This window comes from Oculina patagonica, chromosome 9 (genome assembly GCF_052425735.1).
Source record: "Oculina patagonica isolate OP01 chromosome 9, crgOcupat, whole genome shotgun sequence".
In the NCBI taxonomy this organism is placed as follows: Eukaryota; Metazoa; Cnidaria; class Anthozoa; order Scleractinia; family Oculinidae; genus Oculina; species Oculina patagonica.
This window is the reverse complement of record NC_135766.1, coordinates 8,082,562-8,103,173: the sequence shown is the minus strand read 5'-3', so window position 1 is coordinate 8,103,173 and position 20,612 is coordinate 8,082,562. Positions and strand designations below refer to the sequence as shown.

The 20,612-nt window shown below is 36.5% G+C and overlaps 1 protein-coding gene and 1 long non-coding RNA gene across 15 annotated transcripts in view; both read left to right on the top strand.

Annotated features, from left to right (window-relative positions):
• Positions 1-2,653: 2,653 nt before the first annotated feature.
• Positions 2,654-13,127, top strand: LOC144665827 (uncharacterized). 14 transcript variants are annotated; one of them, XR_013573060.1, is made up of 12 exons: positions 2,654-4,070; positions 4,243-4,355; positions 4,914-5,014; positions 5,194-5,302; positions 5,639-5,762; positions 8,799-8,888; positions 9,187-9,348; positions 9,749-9,824; positions 10,185-10,307; positions 11,145-11,233; positions 11,368-11,524; positions 11,930-13,127. It is a non-coding gene; the product is annotated as an uncharacterized LOC144665827 (long non-coding RNA). The 14 variants fall into 14 exon arrangements; XR_013573059.1 differs by having other exon boundaries at positions 2,657-4,070; positions 8,799-8,890; positions 9,233-9,348; positions 11,135-11,233; XR_013573056.1 differs by having other exon boundaries at positions 2,667-4,070; positions 11,135-11,233.
• Positions 13,128-17,733: 4,606 nt separating this feature from the next.
• The window catches only part of LOC144664916 (uncharacterized), a 28,717-nt gene continuing 25,838 nt past the window's right edge, over positions 17,734-20,612 (top strand). The window contains exons 1-2 of the mRNA XM_078526117.1: positions 17,734-17,782; positions 17,946-18,289. Of these exons, the coding sequence (XP_078382243.1) occupies positions 17,734-17,782; positions 17,946-18,289 (393 nt within the window). The remainder of the gene's footprint in view (positions 17,783-17,945; positions 18,290-20,612) is intronic.

Sequence of the window (20,612 nt, the reverse complement as noted above, 5' to 3'; positions counted from 1 at the left end):
TATTGCGCACTTATCTTGTTATTTTATGTTATACTATTATGGTTACTATTGCGCATTCATGTTGTTATATTTTGTTATATTATTCTGGTTGCTATTGCGCATTCATGTTGTTATATTATGTTATATTATTCGGATTTCTATTTCGCACTTATCTTGTTATATTTTGTTATATTATTCTGGTATCCATTGCGCATTCATGTTGTTATATTATGTTAAATTATTCTTGTTTCTATTGCGCATTCATGTTGTTATATTATGTTATATTATTCTGATTGCTATTGCGCACTCATGTTGTTATATTATGTTATATTATTCTGGTTTCTATCGCGCGCTCATGTTGCTATATTTTGTTATATTATTCTGGTTTCTATTGCGCATTCATGTTGTTATATTTTGTTATATTATTCTGGTTGCTATTGCGCACTCATGTTGTTATATTTTGTTATATTATTCTGGTTTCTATTGCGCATTCATGTTGTTATATTATGTTATAATATTCTGGTTTCTATTGCGCATCCATGTTGTTATATTATGTTATATTATTCTGATTGCTATTGCGCACTCATGTTGTTATATTTTGATATATTATTCTGATTGCTATTGCGCACTCATGTTGTTATATTTTGTTATATTATTCTGGTTTCTATTGCGCATTCATGTTATATTATTCTTGTTGCTATTGCGCATTCATGTTGTTATATTTTGGTATATTTTTCTGGTAGCTATTGCGCATTCATGTTGTTATATTTTGTTATATTATTCTGATTGCTATCGCGCACTTATGTTGTTATATTTTGTTATATTATTCTGGTTTCCATTGCGCATTCATATTGTTATATTTTGTTATATTATTCTGATTGCTATCGCACACTTATGTTGTTATATTTTGCTATATTATTCTGGTTTCTATTGCGCATTCATGTTGTTATATTTTGTTATATTATTCTGGTTGCTCTTGCGCACTCATGTTGTTATATTTTGTTATATTATTCTGGTTGCTATCGCGCACTTATGTTGTTATATTTTGTATTTTTCTTGTTCTTATTGCGGATATATCTTGTTATATTATTCTACTCGCTCTCTCTCCTAATGCTGTTATATTTTTGGTACTTTTCTGTGTGCTATTGCGCACTTCTGTTGTTATATTTGATGTATACTTCGGTCGGGACAACTTGTTATATTATTTAGTCTTTTTTGCGCACTTTTGTTATATTTTTTTGTCATCGTACAATTGTGTTCTTCGCACTTTTTGTTTTGTATATTTTTAGTGGCTGTGGACGTAATCTTGTTATATTTGTGGTAGTTCTGTTTGCTATTGCGTACTCATCCTCTTATATTATGTTATATTATTCTGGTTTTTATTGCGCACATATCTTGTAAAATTATGTTGTATTTTCTTGTTCCTATTGCGCACATATCTTGTTATAATATGTTGTATTTTTCTTGTTCTGTTGCGCTTATCTTGTTTACTCTGTTGCTGTTTGGTCGTCACATTTATTCTGTTGATTATCGTCGTTCTGTGTGCTATTGCGCACTTATCTTGTTATTTTATGTTATACTGTTATGGTTACTATTGCGCATTCATGTTGTTATATTTTATTATATTATTCTGGTTGCTATTGCGCACTCATGTTGTTATATTTTGTTATATTATTCGGGTTTCTACTTCGCACTCATCTTGTTATATTTTGTTACATTATTCTGGTTTCCATTTCGCATTCATGTTGTTATATTATGTTATATTATTCTGGTTGCTATTGCGCATTTATGTTGTTATATTATGTTATATTATTCTGATTGCTATTGCGCACTCATGTTGTTATATTTTGTTATATTATTCTGGTAGCTATTGCGCATTCATGTTGTTATATTTTGTTATATTATTCTGGTTGCTATTGCGCACTCATGTTGTTATATTTTGTTATATTATTCTGATTGCTATTGCGCATTCATGTTGTTATATTTTGTTATATTATTCTGGTTGCTATTGCGCACTCATGTTGTTATATTTTGTTATATTATTCGGGTTTCTATTTCGCACTTATCTTGTTATATTATGTTATATTATTCTGGTTGCTATTGCGCATTTATGTTGTTATATTTTGTTATATTATTCTGATTGCTATCGCACACTTATGTTGTTATATTTTGCTATATTATTCTGGTTGCTATTGCGCATTCATGTTGTTATATTTTGTTATATTATTCTGATTGCTATCGCACACTTATGTTGTTATATTTTGCTATATTATTCTGGTTGCTATTGCGCATTCATGTTGTTATATTTTATTATATTATTCTGGTTGCCCTTGCGCACTCATGTTGTTATATTTTGTTATATTATTCTGATTGCTATCGCGCATTCATAGTTGTTATAATTATGTTGTATTATTCTGGTTGCTATTGCGCATTCATGTTGTTATATTTTGTTATATTATTCTGGTTTCTATTGCGCAGTCATGATGTTATATTTTATGTTATATTATTCTGGTTGCTTTTGCGCACTCATCTTCTTATTTTATGTTATATTATTCTGGTTGCTATTGCGCACTTATGTTGTTATATTATGTTTGATTATTCTGGTTGCTATTGTGCACTCATGTTGTTATATTTTATGTTATATTATTCTGGTTACTTTTGCGCACTCATCTTCTTATTTAATGTTATATTATTCTGGTTGCTATTGCGCACTCATCTTGTTATGTTGTGTTGTATTTTCTGGTATCTGCTGCACATTAATTTTGTTCTATTATGTTGTATTTTTTTGTCTTCTATTGCGCGCTGATCTTGTTATATTATGTTGTATTATTCGAACACCTCAGAATGCATTCGAGAAAAGTCGGAAACACTTTTCTTCAAAATTCTGGTTACTATGACTTCGGAAAGCTTCGGACATTTTCGGCATTTTCTGTACATCGTTTTCCGAACATCTTCGAACATCTCAGAATATATTTAAAAACGTCAGAAACATCTTTGGAGTTCTGGGTACTCTGAAGACAAAAATCTCATTAAAGACTTGGCAGGTATACCCGATTGGGCACGATGCCACGAACTCATGACTCAGAGTATATTCCGGTCTTGCTTCGACAACTTACAGAAATCGTCATAACATCTATAGACATTTTCGACAATTTTCGGAAGTCGGAATTGTCGGCTTATTTAATATTTATATTAGCGCACGCATGTTTGCACTGCGGACCTATTTTTTTGGCTAAAACTCTAATAAAGGCAAAACCACACTACAAACCAATAAAGGGTGGCAAACCTTTTGCAGTCCTGAATCAGTTAAAAAGGGTATATATACTTAGCAAAAACGGTAAATAGATTCTGAACACTCAAAATTTTGCAAGGGCCATCGGACTATACAAAGTCTATGAATAGGGCCATTGGACAATACAAAGGTACTCGATCGTTTTGTATCTATAGGCAGCAAGAATTCAAACAAGGACAAACAACTAACAAAGGCAGGCCAACCGTGCACTTTAGGATAATAAACTATAAATCTGAATATTCCGTCAGGCATGGCCTGACTTCTTCAGGAAATGAACTGTGCTCATTTCCTGAAGAAGTCAGGCTGTGTTAGGCCGGGCCGTGACTTCTTCAGTAGACGAACTATGCAGTTCATTTGCTGAAGAAGTCACGGCACGGCCTGACATGGCCTTGACTTCTTCGGGGAATGAACTCTTCGGTTCATTCCCCGAAGAATTCCGACCTTGTCAGGCTTTGTTCTGACTTTTTCAGGGAATGAACTTCACAGTTCATCCCTGAAGAATTCAGGCCTTGCCTGACAAAATATTGGAAATTACAGTTTATCATCCCAACCGCACGGTCAACCTCCTTTATTAGTTGTTGAAAACTGATGGGTAATCATAGTAAGGAGAAGAGATTGAGAGAAAATGATATTAAATAAATCGACGATATTTGTCTTGTATTCATCTGATCGATCTCTTCTCCTTGCTGTGCGGATAAGTTTGCATTTTATTCTTTTATTTTTTCACGTTTTTGCATGGATCGCCTGGATGACTATCGATATCCACCTGTAGCGTTATTTCTGGATCTAGATGTGTAAGGTATGGTTAAGTGTTGCTTTGAAAGGCTATGTGGGAATATGAATACCTAGTTTATCGTGAGACAAACGAATAAACGTTCATTACCTATCTTACACCACGATGAACAATATTCACATCTTTAATGACATAGTTTATACTAGTTTAAAATATGTGATTTTGTGTGTTTTCACAGCTTGCAACCTGAAAAGAAGAGAGGAGCCTGGGGCGGAATTAGAGGTTCTTGAGACGGCAGTATAAAGTGGTAGATGACCAGCAGTTTCACTTTTATATTCAAGATGGCGGACGGTAAGTTACGCTTTTCTTGAAAATAACACCATTCTTTCTCGTTAGTTTTTCAAAAACAATTCTTTTTTCTCTCTCTCTCTCTGGAATCCGGAATGCCAAGTTGTGCATGCATGTTGTGTTTCCTCTTTGCGAATTCTAAAGACTAAAGTATTGTGTTATTTTGCACGAATTTTGACAGGGTATAAACACCTCCCCAACTTTTTGGAAAAAAGTAACGTAAGTATAGAATCCGTTAAAAGTCAAAAAACATTTTCTGCAGATTTCCCTTTTTCTTTGGTTATTAAAGTTTATTTCAATCAACCAGTTTGTTGATTGTCTTTTATATTGATCATTATCATACAAATCTGAAAGAAAGGGAAATAAAAAATTAAACCACAATATATATTTGTTGATCATTTGTTCTACAAAGCAACATTAAGCAAGGTATGAATAGGGATATGTGCTTTACGTAAGAGTTGTAAAATTGAGGTTCAATTGTGTTTTTGTTTACAGCAAAACAACATGGATATCATATGCTATAAATGGTTTATCTGCTTTGTGTTTTCTTTGATCTTCCAGATTGAAATACTGGATGTTGACTCCTTGCTGTATGTGGGCCATTAGTATTCCAAGAATGATGGATGCGAAGGGAAAAGATTTATTATGGCAGTGGCTTCAGAGTGAGTCACAATAAAAAAAAATTAAAATAAAATTATAGTACTGAGAGTAATGGATGTTTTTGAATTCACAGTTTATGACCACTGGTATAAATATGTTGTTTTAAGAGCTTGTCTTAATTGCCTAAGCTTGCACATTCTCATACTACATTTCTACTGATCAAGTAACCTTTTCTTCTCAGTTGGGTTGCAGTCTACACAGACAAGGACTTGCTGCTTTGTCAATAGGTTTCTTGCTTAAATAGCAGAGATGATGCTGTGGTGTGAAGATAGAGGACCTAAAGAAAACTGGTAAATATTTTTACTCAAATTAATTTGTGTTACTTTCAAATTTATGGGACTTGTTTTTGAGGAGAAGGATCGAGGACCTTGTTATTATCAGAATTTTTGCTGCACTGAAGTAGCTGGGAAGTGATCACATCAATGATGATTGATCTGAAAAAAACATTTGGTCACATCCAAGGGTTTCCTTCCCAGTAGATCTTGACTGGTGCTGGATCAAGGGGAGTCTGTGGCCTTGTGCCTGTCCCTCACAAGTACTTTTGTTAATAGCTACGTGTACACTGTATACCAACAAAAAGCCCAAGGATGATGTATCATTTATAATACCGGTAACCTTTTTTGTAGTTGGGTTCCAGTCGACCTGGACGAAGGACAAATTGCAAATGACTTGCTGTTATGTGTCAATAGATTCCTTGCTAAATAGCAGAGATGATGCTATGGAGTGAAGATAGAGGACCTAAGAAAAATGGTATTTTTTCAAGTGTGTGTTACTTTTAAATTTTAAGGTCTTGTTGTTGTTGTTTTTAGGCGAGGACGTTAGTCTCGAGCCTTATGTTATGAAGCGATAAATTGGTTGGGTTTACAACGGGCGATGTGATGATTCGAACCGAGGGGGATTGGTAACTAAGAATATGGCTTGAGACTGTTTTCCTCCGCCATCTTGGTTATTCGAGACTTTTTCGCAGCCAGAAGCCTTGACTCGAAGTAAGATTAGTAGCTTAAATTGCGCTCACTTACAAACATATTGAGATATCATAGTACACAAAAACCTTATCGACACACCGAACTAAATTGTGGTTTACGAGCTTGGAGTCAGCTGGCGAGTGCTGTTTCGGCAGACCTTTGCCTTTCAAGACTGAAGTTGAACTGGATATAAAGCATTGAAAGCAATATAAACACGGCTAATTAAACATCAGGATTGATATATTTGTGATCTGAACTACTGGCGACATTGTAACCTGACCTTTAACTGAAGAGGAGAAGTGCAGAAGAATATATTGCCACAACTGCTGAGGTGAGCGATCAAAAATTTATATCAGTTTGCTTGTACATGTACTTTATTGAATAACATAAGTATTTATGGAATCGAAATAACGATTTTAAAAGGCTAAATATCTGCTAGATGTTGTTATATTTAATTTGCTGGAATTTATAGATTACTAATAAGCATTGAGAGAGATTCATTCGCGATCCCTTCTGTCAACAGAACGTTTTCGTATACTACTAGGTCAGATTTCAACATTGATCTTAATAATGGTGTGCAAAGCAGCAGTAAATAATTATAAACAAGTGATTGTAAAATATGGATAGAAACAAACTTATTTCAGGCTTTACCACTGACAAAAGAACTACAATTGATCACATTTATACAAATCTAAATAAATACTGATAAATCAAGAGTCCAAACTGGTGTTCTCAAGACACACTAAAGTGACCTTAAAGCTGGGTGGTTTAATAGCAACCAAAAAAGAGTATATACATTTTTGTAGACCATAATAACTACTAAATGATTTAAGAAGCATAGTGTACATGTAGAAAGATGTGTTTCAGAAAAAAGAAAATTTTAAGTAACTACTTATGTTGCAATAAATTGTTGCAATGTTGCAATCAATTTTAACAATTGATTCTTTCTTTTATTATGTTTACAGAACAGAATTAAAAAACAACAGAAAACATCCAAAATACAGTTTTCAAAGAATCCACTGACAGCTGTGTTTTGTCCTAATTGCTTCAATATGTTTAATCTGCACTTTGTCAAGAAGCAGCATGAATGTGTGAATGTGGCTATTGCATTGGAACTGCTTTGACTGGAACTGGTTATTGGCCTCTATTCTGCCTCTATGCAATATATAGAAAGCCCAATCCTCACTATGAATGGCAGATATATTAAAAAAAAAACACAGCGAAAACCATGTAGCAATAACACCTAAGTTAAAAAAATAAACTGTGTAAAACATCTCTGGATTTGCTACTGAAAGACTCTCAATTCAAATTCATTACTGGCAAACCACTGTATCAACTCTACTTCCTAGACTCCACATGTACTGTATCAAGATGTTGGACTTATTGGACTTACTTGCATCACAAATTGTACAGAAAGTGCAAACAACTTTCAGCCCCATTTAAATTTAACAAGAGTAAATCAATATGCTATATCAACTTTACTTCCTGGAAACTTGTACTTGCTTAAGCTTGCACTGCGTGTTTTAAGTGATATTAAGTTTTTGGACTTACTGCACAAAATTTACATTACAGATTGTACAGTCAGTGCAGACAACTTTAAGCCACATTTAAACAAGAGGCAATCTAGATACATTATTTCAAGACATTTTATTCTTGCCAAAGTTGTGGAAGTTTCCTAGCTGTCTAGTAAAGTTACAAAATATGTTGCCTTCCATTGTGAAAAGTCGTGAAAAAAGACATCTTATTAGAGTTGTACGAATTAAATCGTGCCAATTTTGTGATCAAAACAGCTTACAATTTGCCTTTTATTAATTACAGTAACATTGGTTAGAAACTAACCTTTCCTTGGAATGCACAACTAAAAACACCACCGGAAACAAAGTACTGTATTTTAAAATTTTATTTACCTGACAAACCCATCCCCCCCCCCCCTTTTATAGCAAATGTCTCAGTGTCTCAACTTTCGACTTACAGTGAGGAGCCCAAAAGGGTGACCACTTTTACTGTACTAACAATTTTTGCCTTGCACGAAAGAATGTGAATTCATTAAAAGTGGTCACACATTTGGGCTCCTTGCTGTAAATCACACATCTTTTGGACTCGCATTTTCACTCAATAGACATTTTTGGCTTTGTCAGTGTAAGTAGCCCATTTCAAAATCACATGATGCTGAATACCAAGAGAATTTTTTTCTGAATTTGAAAGTAGTGATTCTCAAGAGTGATGTCACAGTCTGAAATAGGACAACAAAAAAACGAAGCCTGAAAGGTCCCTTCTCAGTTCTTTGTCTGGAATTTTTAACATACTGTCTTGCTTTACTGGAACGTCCTCGCCTTAGTATGCATTGCATACCGGTTATTTTAATGTAGTAGGAAAGTGATCGATCATGATCACTTGATGTGTGATCCAGAACAAAGATCACAACTGAGGATTTTCTTTGCTGTAGATCATGACTGGTGCTGGATGTAGGGGGGGGGGGGTGGTTGAGTCTATGGTGTTGTGCTGCTTGTCCCTCCCAAGTGCTTTTGTTTACATGTATAACCACAAAAAGGCTTATAATAAAAAATGTACATTTACTCTAGACTTGAGAGAGGTTAAATTGTGTCTTTTAGAATGTATTTAATATTACGGCAAAACAACATGGAACATTACTTAAGGTAGATTAGATAGTTAGTTTATTAATACAACTTCGCAGGGTCTGTATTGTCATTCTTCATAAATATATTATCAAATTGTGTCTTCAAAAAGTGTCATTTTAGCAAAACAACATAAATCCATTTACAAACGGTCAATCTTCATTGTCTTTTCTTTGATCTTCCAGGCTAGGTTACTGGATGTTGACTTAAGTAGGCAAGTATTTCAAGAATGATGAATGTGGAGGGAAAAGACAATTACACCAGTGTTCTTCTGGGTGAGTCATGATATAATAAAATTATAGTTAGTTATAATGGCCTTTGGATGTTTTTGAATAAACAATTTATTACAAACTTTCAAGTGGTATACAACATTATTATAATGTTATAATGTACTACCCTGCGATGGACTAGCATCCCATTCAGTGGGGAGTAGAAATATTCCTAGGCACTTAATGATAAGTATGAGCGCATGGCTCGAGGCTTCCCCTTCATCAGAGCTTGCCTGTATTGCCTGAGTTTGTATAATTATATAATGCTACATTTTTACTGATCATGTGACCAATTTTTTCTTAGTTGGGTTCCATTCTGCATCATTGAGTTGCTGTTATGTCAAAAGGGTTCCTTGCTAAAAGAGATGATGCTGTGGTGTGAAGGAAAACCTCTCACCAAATAACAGAAAAAGATTAACCGTATGTCAAAGTTGGTTTTCATTCTATTAAAGAGCTCAAATTGTGGGTAAGACTGAAGTATTTTCCGTTTCAATGTTCATTGAGTTTACGTTCCATGAGGATGACTTTCTAAAGACTCGACTTTGGATTTCCTTTGATTTACTTTCAAAAATTTTTTACTCCAAAATTTGAGTTGTTAATCTCAGGGTGTGGCTTATCTGCGGGTGTTAACGGTACTTATTTTAGAGTAGGGAAGAAAAGAGCAAAAGAAAAAACTTTTCACATATACCCCACACATTCCTTCCATTAATCAACATTTAGCCATGCAGGCATTAATGTTTCAGTAGACTGAGTTGTAAAATTGATGTTAAATTGGGTCCTCAAGAAATGTGTTGTTACAGCAGAATGACTGCATGGATCCATTTTATAAATGGTCAATCTTCACTGTGTTTTCTTTGATCTTCCAGGCTGGGTTACTTTTCCAAGAACAGTGAATCTGTCAGGAGGAAAAAGACATATTACCCAACAGCAATGTTCTTCTGGGTGAGTATTATATATAGTTAGTAATTATCTGTTGATGTTTTTTGACTTAACAATTTATAACTTACAATTGGTATAAATACAGTACTGCTCAGTGTAAGTTAGGTCCAACATCTTGTAAGAAATGAGACGTGTTTAATTTCCTCATTTCTGTATGTTGTTATCTTTAAAAAAAAAAAAAAAAAAAAAAAAAAGCTTGCCTTTATTGACCAAGTTTTAAGTGATCATTATTTTTAATCTTTTTTCTTAGTTGAGTTCCTGTCTACACACGTCTCATTTCCCCATTTCTGTATGTTGTTATTAAAGCTTGCCTCTTAATTGACTGAGTTTTAAGTGATCATTATTTTTAATCTTTTTTCTTAGTTGGGTTCCTTAATCAACACACTATCAGACAAGGATCAAATGACTTGCTGTTATGTCAGTAGGTTCCTTGCTAAATAGCAGAGATGATGCTGTCGTGTGAAGATAGAGGACCTAAGAAAAATGGTATTTATTTCAATCTGTATGCTTTTTGTTATTATCACGTCTTTTTGCCTTTCCCCCGGGGGGGGCACTCCCATACATGAGCTATATAGGTATGTGCCGCTGTGAAGGGTATGGTTTTCAAGCAGTTTAGTCTGGGATAGGGTATAGAAATCAGAGAGTTTTGGTCTAGAAAAGGGTAGCATTTGCCGGGAAACCGATCGACGGTATGACAAATATAGTCCAGAAACTCGGAAGAGAAAGAGGCTTTCCTAAACGTAAATAAAATCATCGCGGCATCGTTGTTCACAGATGGTTTTCCATTAAAACACTGATAATGATACAGTTCTAACAAAATGCAAGTCTGGGATAGGGTAGGGATTTTCAGTGTCTAGTCTAGTATAGGGTTGCAAAAATCAGCTGAACATGGTCTGGTATAGGGTAAGGGCTTCAAATTCCCAGCGGCACACCCCCACCCAAAAATATACCGGGTGCCCCCCCCGGGGCCTTTCCTGACCTTTTCTAAAGGTGGTTAGTTGGAGTAAGTTTTGAGTGTCGTCACATTTGAGACCCTGTCAGGGGAGAGTCCTGTGTTGCTTATCTGAGTTTAAAAATGTCCCATGTTAGTGTTTTATGAATCAATTGCTTAATGTCGCACGACATTACTGTTATAATAATTATTTTGGCCTGAAAGGTGTCTTTTGTTGCAATTTCATTCAATGTGCTGTTGCTACTTTTTGGGCCATGCCACTTATCGGAGTAGGGCCTCGCTTTAGCAAAACTTTGTTGTAATTCCTTAAACTGCATGTGCCTTCAACATTTACTGCCTAAATAAATATTGGGCTTTCTAGTTTGGTGTAGGTGTGCCTGATGTTAGAAGAGAACTAACCTTCTGCCAGAAACTAAAATCCCAATCTTCAGAGAGTGGATTTGTCTGTCATTATTGCAGTGTAAGTTTTTATGCTAACTGTGGTTCTTTCATGTGATATCAAAATTATTAACATGATTTGCTTTGGGTTGCAATGTTACACCAGGCTTTAATTAGTAGTTGTGCTGTAAAAGTAACATGCAACTTTTCTTTTAGGAATTGCAAATGTGCAAATGTGTTGTCAAGAGAAGGAGGCATTAGCTTGAAGGAGCAATGTACTAAGAAGCAACAAACTGTGAAGCAACGAACTGTGAGGCAACGAACTGTGAGGCAACGAACTGTGAGGCAATGAACTGTGAAGTGCCAGTGTTAGGTAATTGCATTCTTCATGCATTGTGTTCTTAGCCAAGACACTCCATTACTCTTATAGTGCCTCTCTTCACCCAGATGTATAAATGGGTACCAGTGAATTTAATGCTAGAGGGTAACCCTGCAATGGACTAGCATCCCATCCAGGAGGGAGTAGAAATACTTAGGCTCCTAGTCACTTCATGCTATTGAAACCGGGATAAGCCCTGGCCTGATAGGCCACTAGGCATGAACGCAGACTTAACCTTTTACCATTCTTCAATATTATTAGTTCATTTACAAAAAAGGTTGCTGTCGTGTGTTCTCAAGTAATGTTTTCCCAAGTGACCCCATTCAAGTAGCCACACTTATATGAACATCAGTTCTAGCTATCTTTTGCGTGCAAAAATTCAGTTTTTTGTCTTTGCAGGTTCTATTTCAGCGGATCCCAGTCTAACACAATCCTAAGAAGAAGGCCCAGCCTTTATTGACTTGGAGTCCAGACAAGATTCCTGTCTCTACTCACAAACATGCATGATTGAGATCAAGTGATTAACAACTGGTTTCTCCTCACATTGTTAGTCTATTATCCATCAGTCAAGTGGCGAGAACAAAGACATTCATCAGCTCAGGGATACTGTCTTGATGTATACAACCCTTTTCTCATAATGAACACTAAAAGAAAATTAATGTATGGGAATTAGTAAGCAGAACTGATATGAAAAGAAAGTGTAACTAAACAGCATCTTGATAAGGAAAGATCTCGACTGCATTTACTTTCAACACACATTTATGTAGCATATGTGACTACACAACCTGTTTCCTCTATGACCTCTTCAGTTGGTTGCCATAATAGATTTAAATCTGGGACGACTTCATGCATCCATGCATGGAAAGTAAACCTTATAATCATGCAGCTTCCAAATGACAACTATGTTAAAAAAATAACCAACAGAAACATTGATAACTATAAAAAAATATATTAATGAATACTTTAAGAGATAGATGAGCAATAAAATTACATAACATTTTGGTGAACCACGCCATTCACATTTACATTTGAAAATTTTACAAATGTAAATGTGCAGGGTTTAGCATTCATTGAAACCTTATGTAGTTTAATCGCTCCTCTTAAACTTAATGTATTTATTCAATATCTTTAGTTGTTAGAAATAATAACTTAAATCACTATTAAATATAACTATTTAAAAATTAAATAAATTAAAACAGTTTGGAACTTGATATCTAGGTATACTTTTCATATGTGGTTACATGAAGTCATCCCAGATTCAACTCTTACATGGCAACCAACAGAAGAGGTCACAGACTGAACTAGCTCTGTAGTTGCATATTCCTCGTGAATGCGTGTTGAAATTAAATGTAAGTACGGTCGTTCCTGATCGAGGTATTAATCGATCAGGTTTTTACTAGGCCAGTAAATCTAGTATCCAAATGTAAGTATTCTTTATTCTGGATACACAGAAATTATAACAGATGAAAGATCATAATTCAAATGGAAATAAATGCACCTGAAGTGTACTTGAAGCTGTCTTACTCGTGTAATCGTGATGTCCAAACTATTTTTAAATTACGTTTTTGTGAAATGGAAATAAAGTTTACAAAATCGACATTTGCCACGCCATACCTAATACACAAATACACTTAAACCTAATCTGTTGTGTAAAAACTAAACGTAAAGAGAAACTGTTCACATGACCTTTTTGGTATTTCTGTGCGTTAGCTCTTTCATGTGTATTTTGTTTCCTAATGTGCAATGCTGTGCCTTCTTATTCCTCCAAGCTTAAATACACTCTTATAAGCTGACGATTTCTTTTCTTTCTTCCCTTAACGAATCATTCAAATGAGAGAGAGACCCTGGGAACGAGGTTGCCCCCTTCCCCCCTTCGGGCAAGCCCTGGATATTGTTTACTTTGAAAAACTTCGGTCAAATTCCTCACCATGTTGAGGGCCGTAACTAGACATTTGCAACAGACGAACCAAGATAATGCTTGGAGATTTGAAATCTAGAAGCTCTAGAGACAGTGTATGAACGACTTGCGTACATTTTACGCAAGTCGTTGACTCTAAATTTTTTCACGCACATAAACGCACGTAAAAAATTGTACGTCAGTGGAAATCCCGCATATGTACGATGGCCCATATAGAGGGACATCGAGATTTGGTTGTTTTGTTTTATTTTATTTAAAATTTCAAAGTTTTAATTCAGGTTCGGTTTTATTTTATAAGGCTGCCCAAAGGTTTTTTTAAATAAACCTTTAGATTTTTTTGAAACTTAGAATTTGTTTTTTGGAAAACGCTAATTTTTTTTAAAGGAAACCCAATATTTAAATAGATACAAGTTTCTTTCCAAAAACTCAAGTTTTTTTTTCGAAAACTCAACTTTTTTAAAAAACTCAGGTTTATTTAAGAAAACTCATTTTTTTCAAAAACTCAGGTTTATTTTAGAAAACTCAACTTTTTTAAAAAAACGCAAGTGCTTTTTTGAGATAACTTTTTTAGAAAGCAGGATTATGTTAATATAACTAACACCGCAAACCCGTTGAATGCAGGCTCACATCGAGACAAGATGGCGTTTAGGGAGGGTTCATAATTTATGTAGAGGTGGGGGAGGAGGGCTATGGTGATTTCATACTTTTTTCCCTTGCATTTTTTGGAAGCCTCCCCCCCCCACCATTGGTGTGTTTTTCCCTGACCCCCCTCATTGCAAAACCTACCACCGTGAGCAGAATACCATAACCCCCCATCCTCCACCACTACCACTACCACCACTACCACCCAAAAACCCCTGATGACTAAAGCAAGACATTTGTAATGAGAGTGTTAGTAGTGACATTGAACCTCCATTATCACCAGCTGAAGAAGGTACAGTACCAGAAGTGGACGGAGTGCCACTGCTTTCTGCTTTCCGTTGAGTTTTGTACAAGTTGGCACATTTCGAGGCCGTCATGCCTCACCACCAGTTGGAATATTAACTTAAGAACAAGGACTCCCTCCTCTGCAGAGGCTCCCGCTGGTATCCCATTAATAAAATTTTATATAAAAACTAGTGGTAACCACAGGTTAGAAAGTGCGGGCCTTGACGCACTAAGAAAAGATACTGGTACGAGAATGCGTAATTTTAGATGACAGTGTCGATAAATAAATGATTAAATGGACAAAAGACAATTATCCCGAGTAACGCGTCACGCCAGGAATGCATGTTTTTATCGTTTTGGGAAGTGTAATCGAGCACGCGGTGTGAATAATGAGATGTCATTTTTCTCAGTCGGTAAACTCGCTATGTTGTACTCGCCTTTAATTAACGTGGCGCGATTAATGATAAATCACGCTTAATTGCCGCTAGCCGGCCGCGAACCAGTCAGAGTTGTTTTTTGTCTGATTGACAGTTTAGTGAACTGTAGTCGAGCACGCGGTGTGAATTGAGATGTGATTTCCTCCGTCGATAAACTCGCTATGTTGTCAGTGTTATAACGAATTTCTCGAGAATAACCGTTGTTGGAATCATTCGCTTTGCCGTGGCTTATGCGTGATACAATCAATAAGAGCAAATTTTCGCAAAAGCAACACCCGTAAAACAAGTCTGCAAATATGTAATGTTTTCAATCTTCCGTGTGACAGAAGCCTAGATCTTATGTGACAATCCTTCTTGGAGAACATATTTACTCTTCCGGTGTTACGACAAACTGTCGTGATTGACACATTTTTTGCATTCCGATCGTTCTTAGTGGAAGAACAAAATTTTCAACTTCCGGTTTGCAGATAGCCTTTATAAACGTGGCGCGCACGCGTAATACGCAATCCGCTGGTCACTGTCAAGATTAGGGTTGCGGGCCTCTCTTGGGCCCGCAATTAAAAATTTATAAGCGTGCGGGTGACGGTTGGAAGAGGGAAAGGTGCGGTCTCCCCCCTTCTCTTTCCCCATCCCCGGCTCAAAGTAACGCAAAGAGACCTATGCGGAGAAGAGAGGAACACGGAATTATAAATAAATGTTCTGAGAAAGCATGAGTGTGAATTTATTATTCATTGACTTCGACTTCTATTTATAAGCTCTAGCTAACTTGATCCTTCTACTTAACAATTAGACTACAAGCCCGAGTTTTCTATGAGCAAATAGTCAACGAGGCGTTGCCGAGTTGACTATCGCTCATAGAAAACGAGGGCGAGTAGTCTAATTGTTTTAGTAGAAACTCTAAAGGATTGCAGTCCAAAACCTACAATATTATGCACTTTGAAGACAAAAATAAAAAAAACATTACAGCTACTCGCGCGCGCGACTGTTTTCTATCGGCGATTAGTAGAAACTCAGCTGTGTTCTATTGGAAATCCGCGAATCTGATTGGTTCTCCCACTGTTTTCTATTCGCCGATAGAAATCAGTCGCGCGCGCACGTATCTCTTTAAGCGGTAAATTTTCTTTATTTTTGTCTTCAAACTGCACAATATTGTAGGTTTTGGACTGCAATCCTTTAGAGTTTCTACTAAAACAATTAGACTACTCGCCCTCGTTTTCTATGAGCGATAGTCAACTCGGCTGCGCCTCGTTGACTATTTGCTCATAGAAAACTCAGGCTCGTAGTCTAATTGTTAATTAGTATAAATCTACTAGCGTTCTATCACGAATGCTGTTCTCTGATTGGCTACGCTACTCACCTTCTATTCTGTTGTAGAAGGTGAGTAGCGAAACAGCGTGCGGTTGTCAACAGAATGGTCGCCGCTTTTTCGCTTTTAAATTGACCGTAAAGAAGGACTTGGATTATTTAGTATTCCGGGCGATGTTGGAGAAGATAAAGACTGTACCGAAATATGTAATGAAGATTTTACACGGTAAGAAAAGCAATTAATATTCATTTACGCTCTTAAAAGCGGGCGAATCTATAATTTTATAACATTCAGAGATGCGTTTCACCGAGACATTTTGTGGAAATAAAGTTTAAAATGTCTTTGCGAACTAACACAGTTTCATCGTCCCATCAAGGAGCAGTAAAAGAAAGGCTAAACAGATTCGACCTCCAAGTTTTTTTATGCATCAATAAGACTTAAATAAAACAACAAAATTGAAAGCGAATTCAAGGTTGCGGGCGAATCGTTCAACTTTTCATAAATTTCTTATCGTTCAAGTTTCCTACATATAAAACAACTTGACTTCCAAAGGGCCTTTGTAAGTCAGTCTATCTTTAAATTGTCATTTCACGATGAAAATCCGGCTTTTAGTTCAATTTCGAGCAAACGACGGTTTAAATAAATCGTGAATGAAATGCAAAGGCGCACACAGAAGCTAAACAGTGCAATGTGGTTTCTTCCTTGCGAACAACTCGCTTAACTTTTTTTTGATCTTTTACGTTTTCGAAATTTAAAAAAAACTTGACTTCCAAGGGCCCTTGTACGCCAGTACATCTTTCAATCGTCATTTTACAATAAATCAAAGGCCCTTTGGGCTGTCTCGTGTCACTCTCTTTTCAATATGTGTAATTTGCGATTTAAACTTTCGCTTCTCGCCTCGCCCCGCCTCCTCCCCCCGCGCGTAATTTTTTTTCGCTATAAGCTCGACGAACTCTTCGAAAAAAAAATTTGCTTCAAGCTCGACGGACTCTGCGAAAAAATAGGGACTGCTCGTAGTCTATGTTAAACCACGAGGTATAGCCTCGTTTTGGTGCTAAGCTTGTTTTCGTTCTATAAATTCATATAGTGATTGTTCGTTTATAATTCTTTTTGATGTATTGAGGTCTTGTTTCTTTTTTTTGTAAAGTTCTCAGGCTCAAAGGCTAGTTTTCTACCAGGTAGTTCTGTTTCGTCTTAAAGCAACTTCACAGTTTCAATTCGCTAAGGGTGCAGAGGATTATAAAGAAGGGGCATTCCAAATTACCTTATTCTTACTAATTTTGCGCGTACTTAATTAAATTTCGCGAGTATTAATTTGCGCGATTGCAAAAAAAAATTAAGGCAAAAGTGTATTAAATTTTGCGATTTTGTCAGTGTTTTATAGCACAGTGGTCAAAGACTAAGAAACTACTAGACATATACAAAGATCTGGTTCAAGGAGTCTCGGCAAACGGAAACTTTGGTGACTGTACTAAAGAGGTTTTGGCCGATTTACAAATTGAAGATAACAATAATCAGATGAAGGGTGCTAGTCGAAAACAAGACGGAAATGTATTTTCCAGGATAAATAGCTGCAGTTTCAAACATTTAAAAATTTTTACTGTTTTGATATAATATGGTATTCGTCGCTATTCAGGACTATTCGTCACTATTCGCAACTCTTCGTTAGTATTTGAAACTATTTGTCATTATTTGTTACTATTCGTCACTATATATCCAACTACTATTCGCTTCTATTGGCCATTATTCACGACTTATCACATACTATTCGCGACTATTCGGGAGTATTCGTACTATTCGCGACTATTCGCTATTCGGTTTTTCCAGACATCTATTTAGATCAAGCCGCCATTCAACACAGGACAGGGGACTGCTCAGAAGCTTTTAAGTCAGAGAAGCGTGTACTCGACATCAGACTGAGGCTGTTTGGGGCAGGGGTTACCCAACATTCACTAGGCGACTACATCTCCGTTCTTGAGCCCAAGAAGCATATCAGACGGAAACTGTTTGGTGAAGAACATATAGAGACTGCTGACAGTTATCTTTCAGTGGGGGCTACACAACATCCAGTTGGAGACTACAACTCTGCTATCGAGTTTAAGAAGGGTGCACTTGAAATAAGACGGAAACTGTTTGGTGAGCATCTATTGACCACTAACAACAACCATGAAGTGAGGGTTACACAACATTCACTAGGAGACTACACCTCTGCTCTCTACGTCACCTTGCGCCGACCGTTTTGCGCTGTTTTCGATTTCTTTTGCGATTCATTGCCCGCTTTTAACGATCAAAGAACAATATTAGAAAATAGAGTACTGTCGAACCCCTATTAAGCGGCCACCCATTAAGCGGCCACCTCCTGTTTAGCGGCCAGTTACTAAAGTCCCGAAACTACTGTCAGTAAAATACTGTTAATAAAACCCCTCTTAAGCGGCCAATCCTATTAAGCGGCCGCGGCCACCTTTTTGCCGTCCCGATGAGCGTTTTTCTATTGCTTTTGCCCCTATTTAGCGGCCAGTAAGAATGTAATTCACGATGTTTGGTTTTGTTTTCAACAAAAATGAGAGTGACGGCTGATAAAATCCTTCAAACACAGGTTTATTGTCGTCTTCATGTGATTCCGTTATTCCTTTTCATGCTATATTGTATTGAAGAAACGTAACCTTTTTATAATGTCTTATGCTAATAAGCGGCCAACCCCTATTAAGCGGCCAGTTGCAATTCCCCGAGGATGGCCGCATACAGTTCTACTGTATTTCATACATGTTTTTTGTGACGAAAACGCTGAAAATAGAAATGCCGGTATGTTTGTAACGAACGTTTTACACATACATTCCCCCAGGTACGTTACCGAGGTGTTTGCGGTCACACACTTAACACTTTACCAAGGTCAATCTTTCATACTGTTTTCGGCGCGAAATGCGAAAGTGGATAATTCGAGGGTGCTTGCTAGCATCATCTCGCATTTATTATTCATGCTGTTTCAACAGTCCAGGAATAATAAACAGGAGCCGGACGTCATTTGGCCCGGCGTGTCACGCAACGCTTTATTGAAAAAGAGAAAATTTCGCCAGTTTTTCTCTTTTTCAATAAAGCGTTGCGTGACACGCCGGGCCAAATGACGTCCGGCTCCTTGTATTCTTGGCTTTTTAAGAGATGACTACCAACTGCGCTCTCTGTACTGTCACGCAAACGTGGTATGGGTATAAAAGAATTGATTGATAAACTCTTATCAGTGGAGTGCCCGGAAACATGCACGCTAACTTTCATTTTTCGGTATTCACGCTTATTATTACCATTTAGGACTGTAGAACATTTTAAATTCTCACCAATCAAACAAACTAAATGTAAAACCAACGGAATGAATTTACGTTTGGTGGCAAACTAATGAACAGGAGATGGCATTTCTTTTACATATTATCTCCCGAAATTATCGGAAAGGTATGGCCATAATGAAAAATCTTCAATGATCTTCATTGCCTTGCTGTGTGTTCATTACATGCCCAAGATAATAAAATAACATTGGATACAGGCAAACAGTTGTCTCTGGTTTATTTGGTATTTTTGGAAGCTGTGCAATACTGGACCTCCAGCTCTAAAGCAGGGTGTAACCGTAGTCATTTGAGCGTATGAGGGCAATTAACAGAGACAGGCCAAACACGACGCCCATTGGTCGAGATTTGTATTGTAGACTTTCAAAGTTTTGCTCTAACGAGTATATCCTTTAGCAACTTCCCTTTTCTGTACGAAAGGATGGGAGGGTCTCAGTACAGAGAGCGCTGTTGGTAGTCACCTCTTAAAAACCCAAGAATACAAGGAGCGGGACCTTCATTTAGCCGTCTCACGCAACGCTTTACTGAAAAAAAAGAAAAGCTGGCGAAAGAAAATTCTTCAATTATTTTATTATCTTGGGCATGTAATCTGAACACACAGCAAGGCAATAAGATCAAGAATTGAAGGTTTTCCATTATGGCCATACCTTTCCGATAATTTCGGGAGATAATATGTAAAAGAAATGTCATCTCCGATCCTGTTCGAGCTGTTCATTAGTTTGTCACCAAACTTAAATTCATTCCATTGGTTTTACATTTAGTTTGTTTGATTGGTGAGAATTTAAAATGTTCTACAGTCCTAAATGGTAATAATAAGCGTGAATACCGAAAAATGAAAGTTAGCGTGCATGTTTCCGGGCACTCCACTGATAAGAGTTTATCAATCAATTTTTTTTAGTTGACCTCCGGAAATCTTAACCTCACGCCATCATATATTTAATTATAAATTTCTCTGTTTATTTTATTTGCTTATCTTTGAGTTTGCCTCGCATTCGGTAATTTTATCTTGGGGTACTTGAAAAACCTACCTCTTTACCTCGGTAACTTCATGGATAGTATCCATGGTAACTTTCATGGGCAATTCTTTTGTTCTTTTTTATGTATCCAGGGAAAAACACCGCGGTAAATTTACCTTGAGAAATGTCGGTCACACACGATTTGT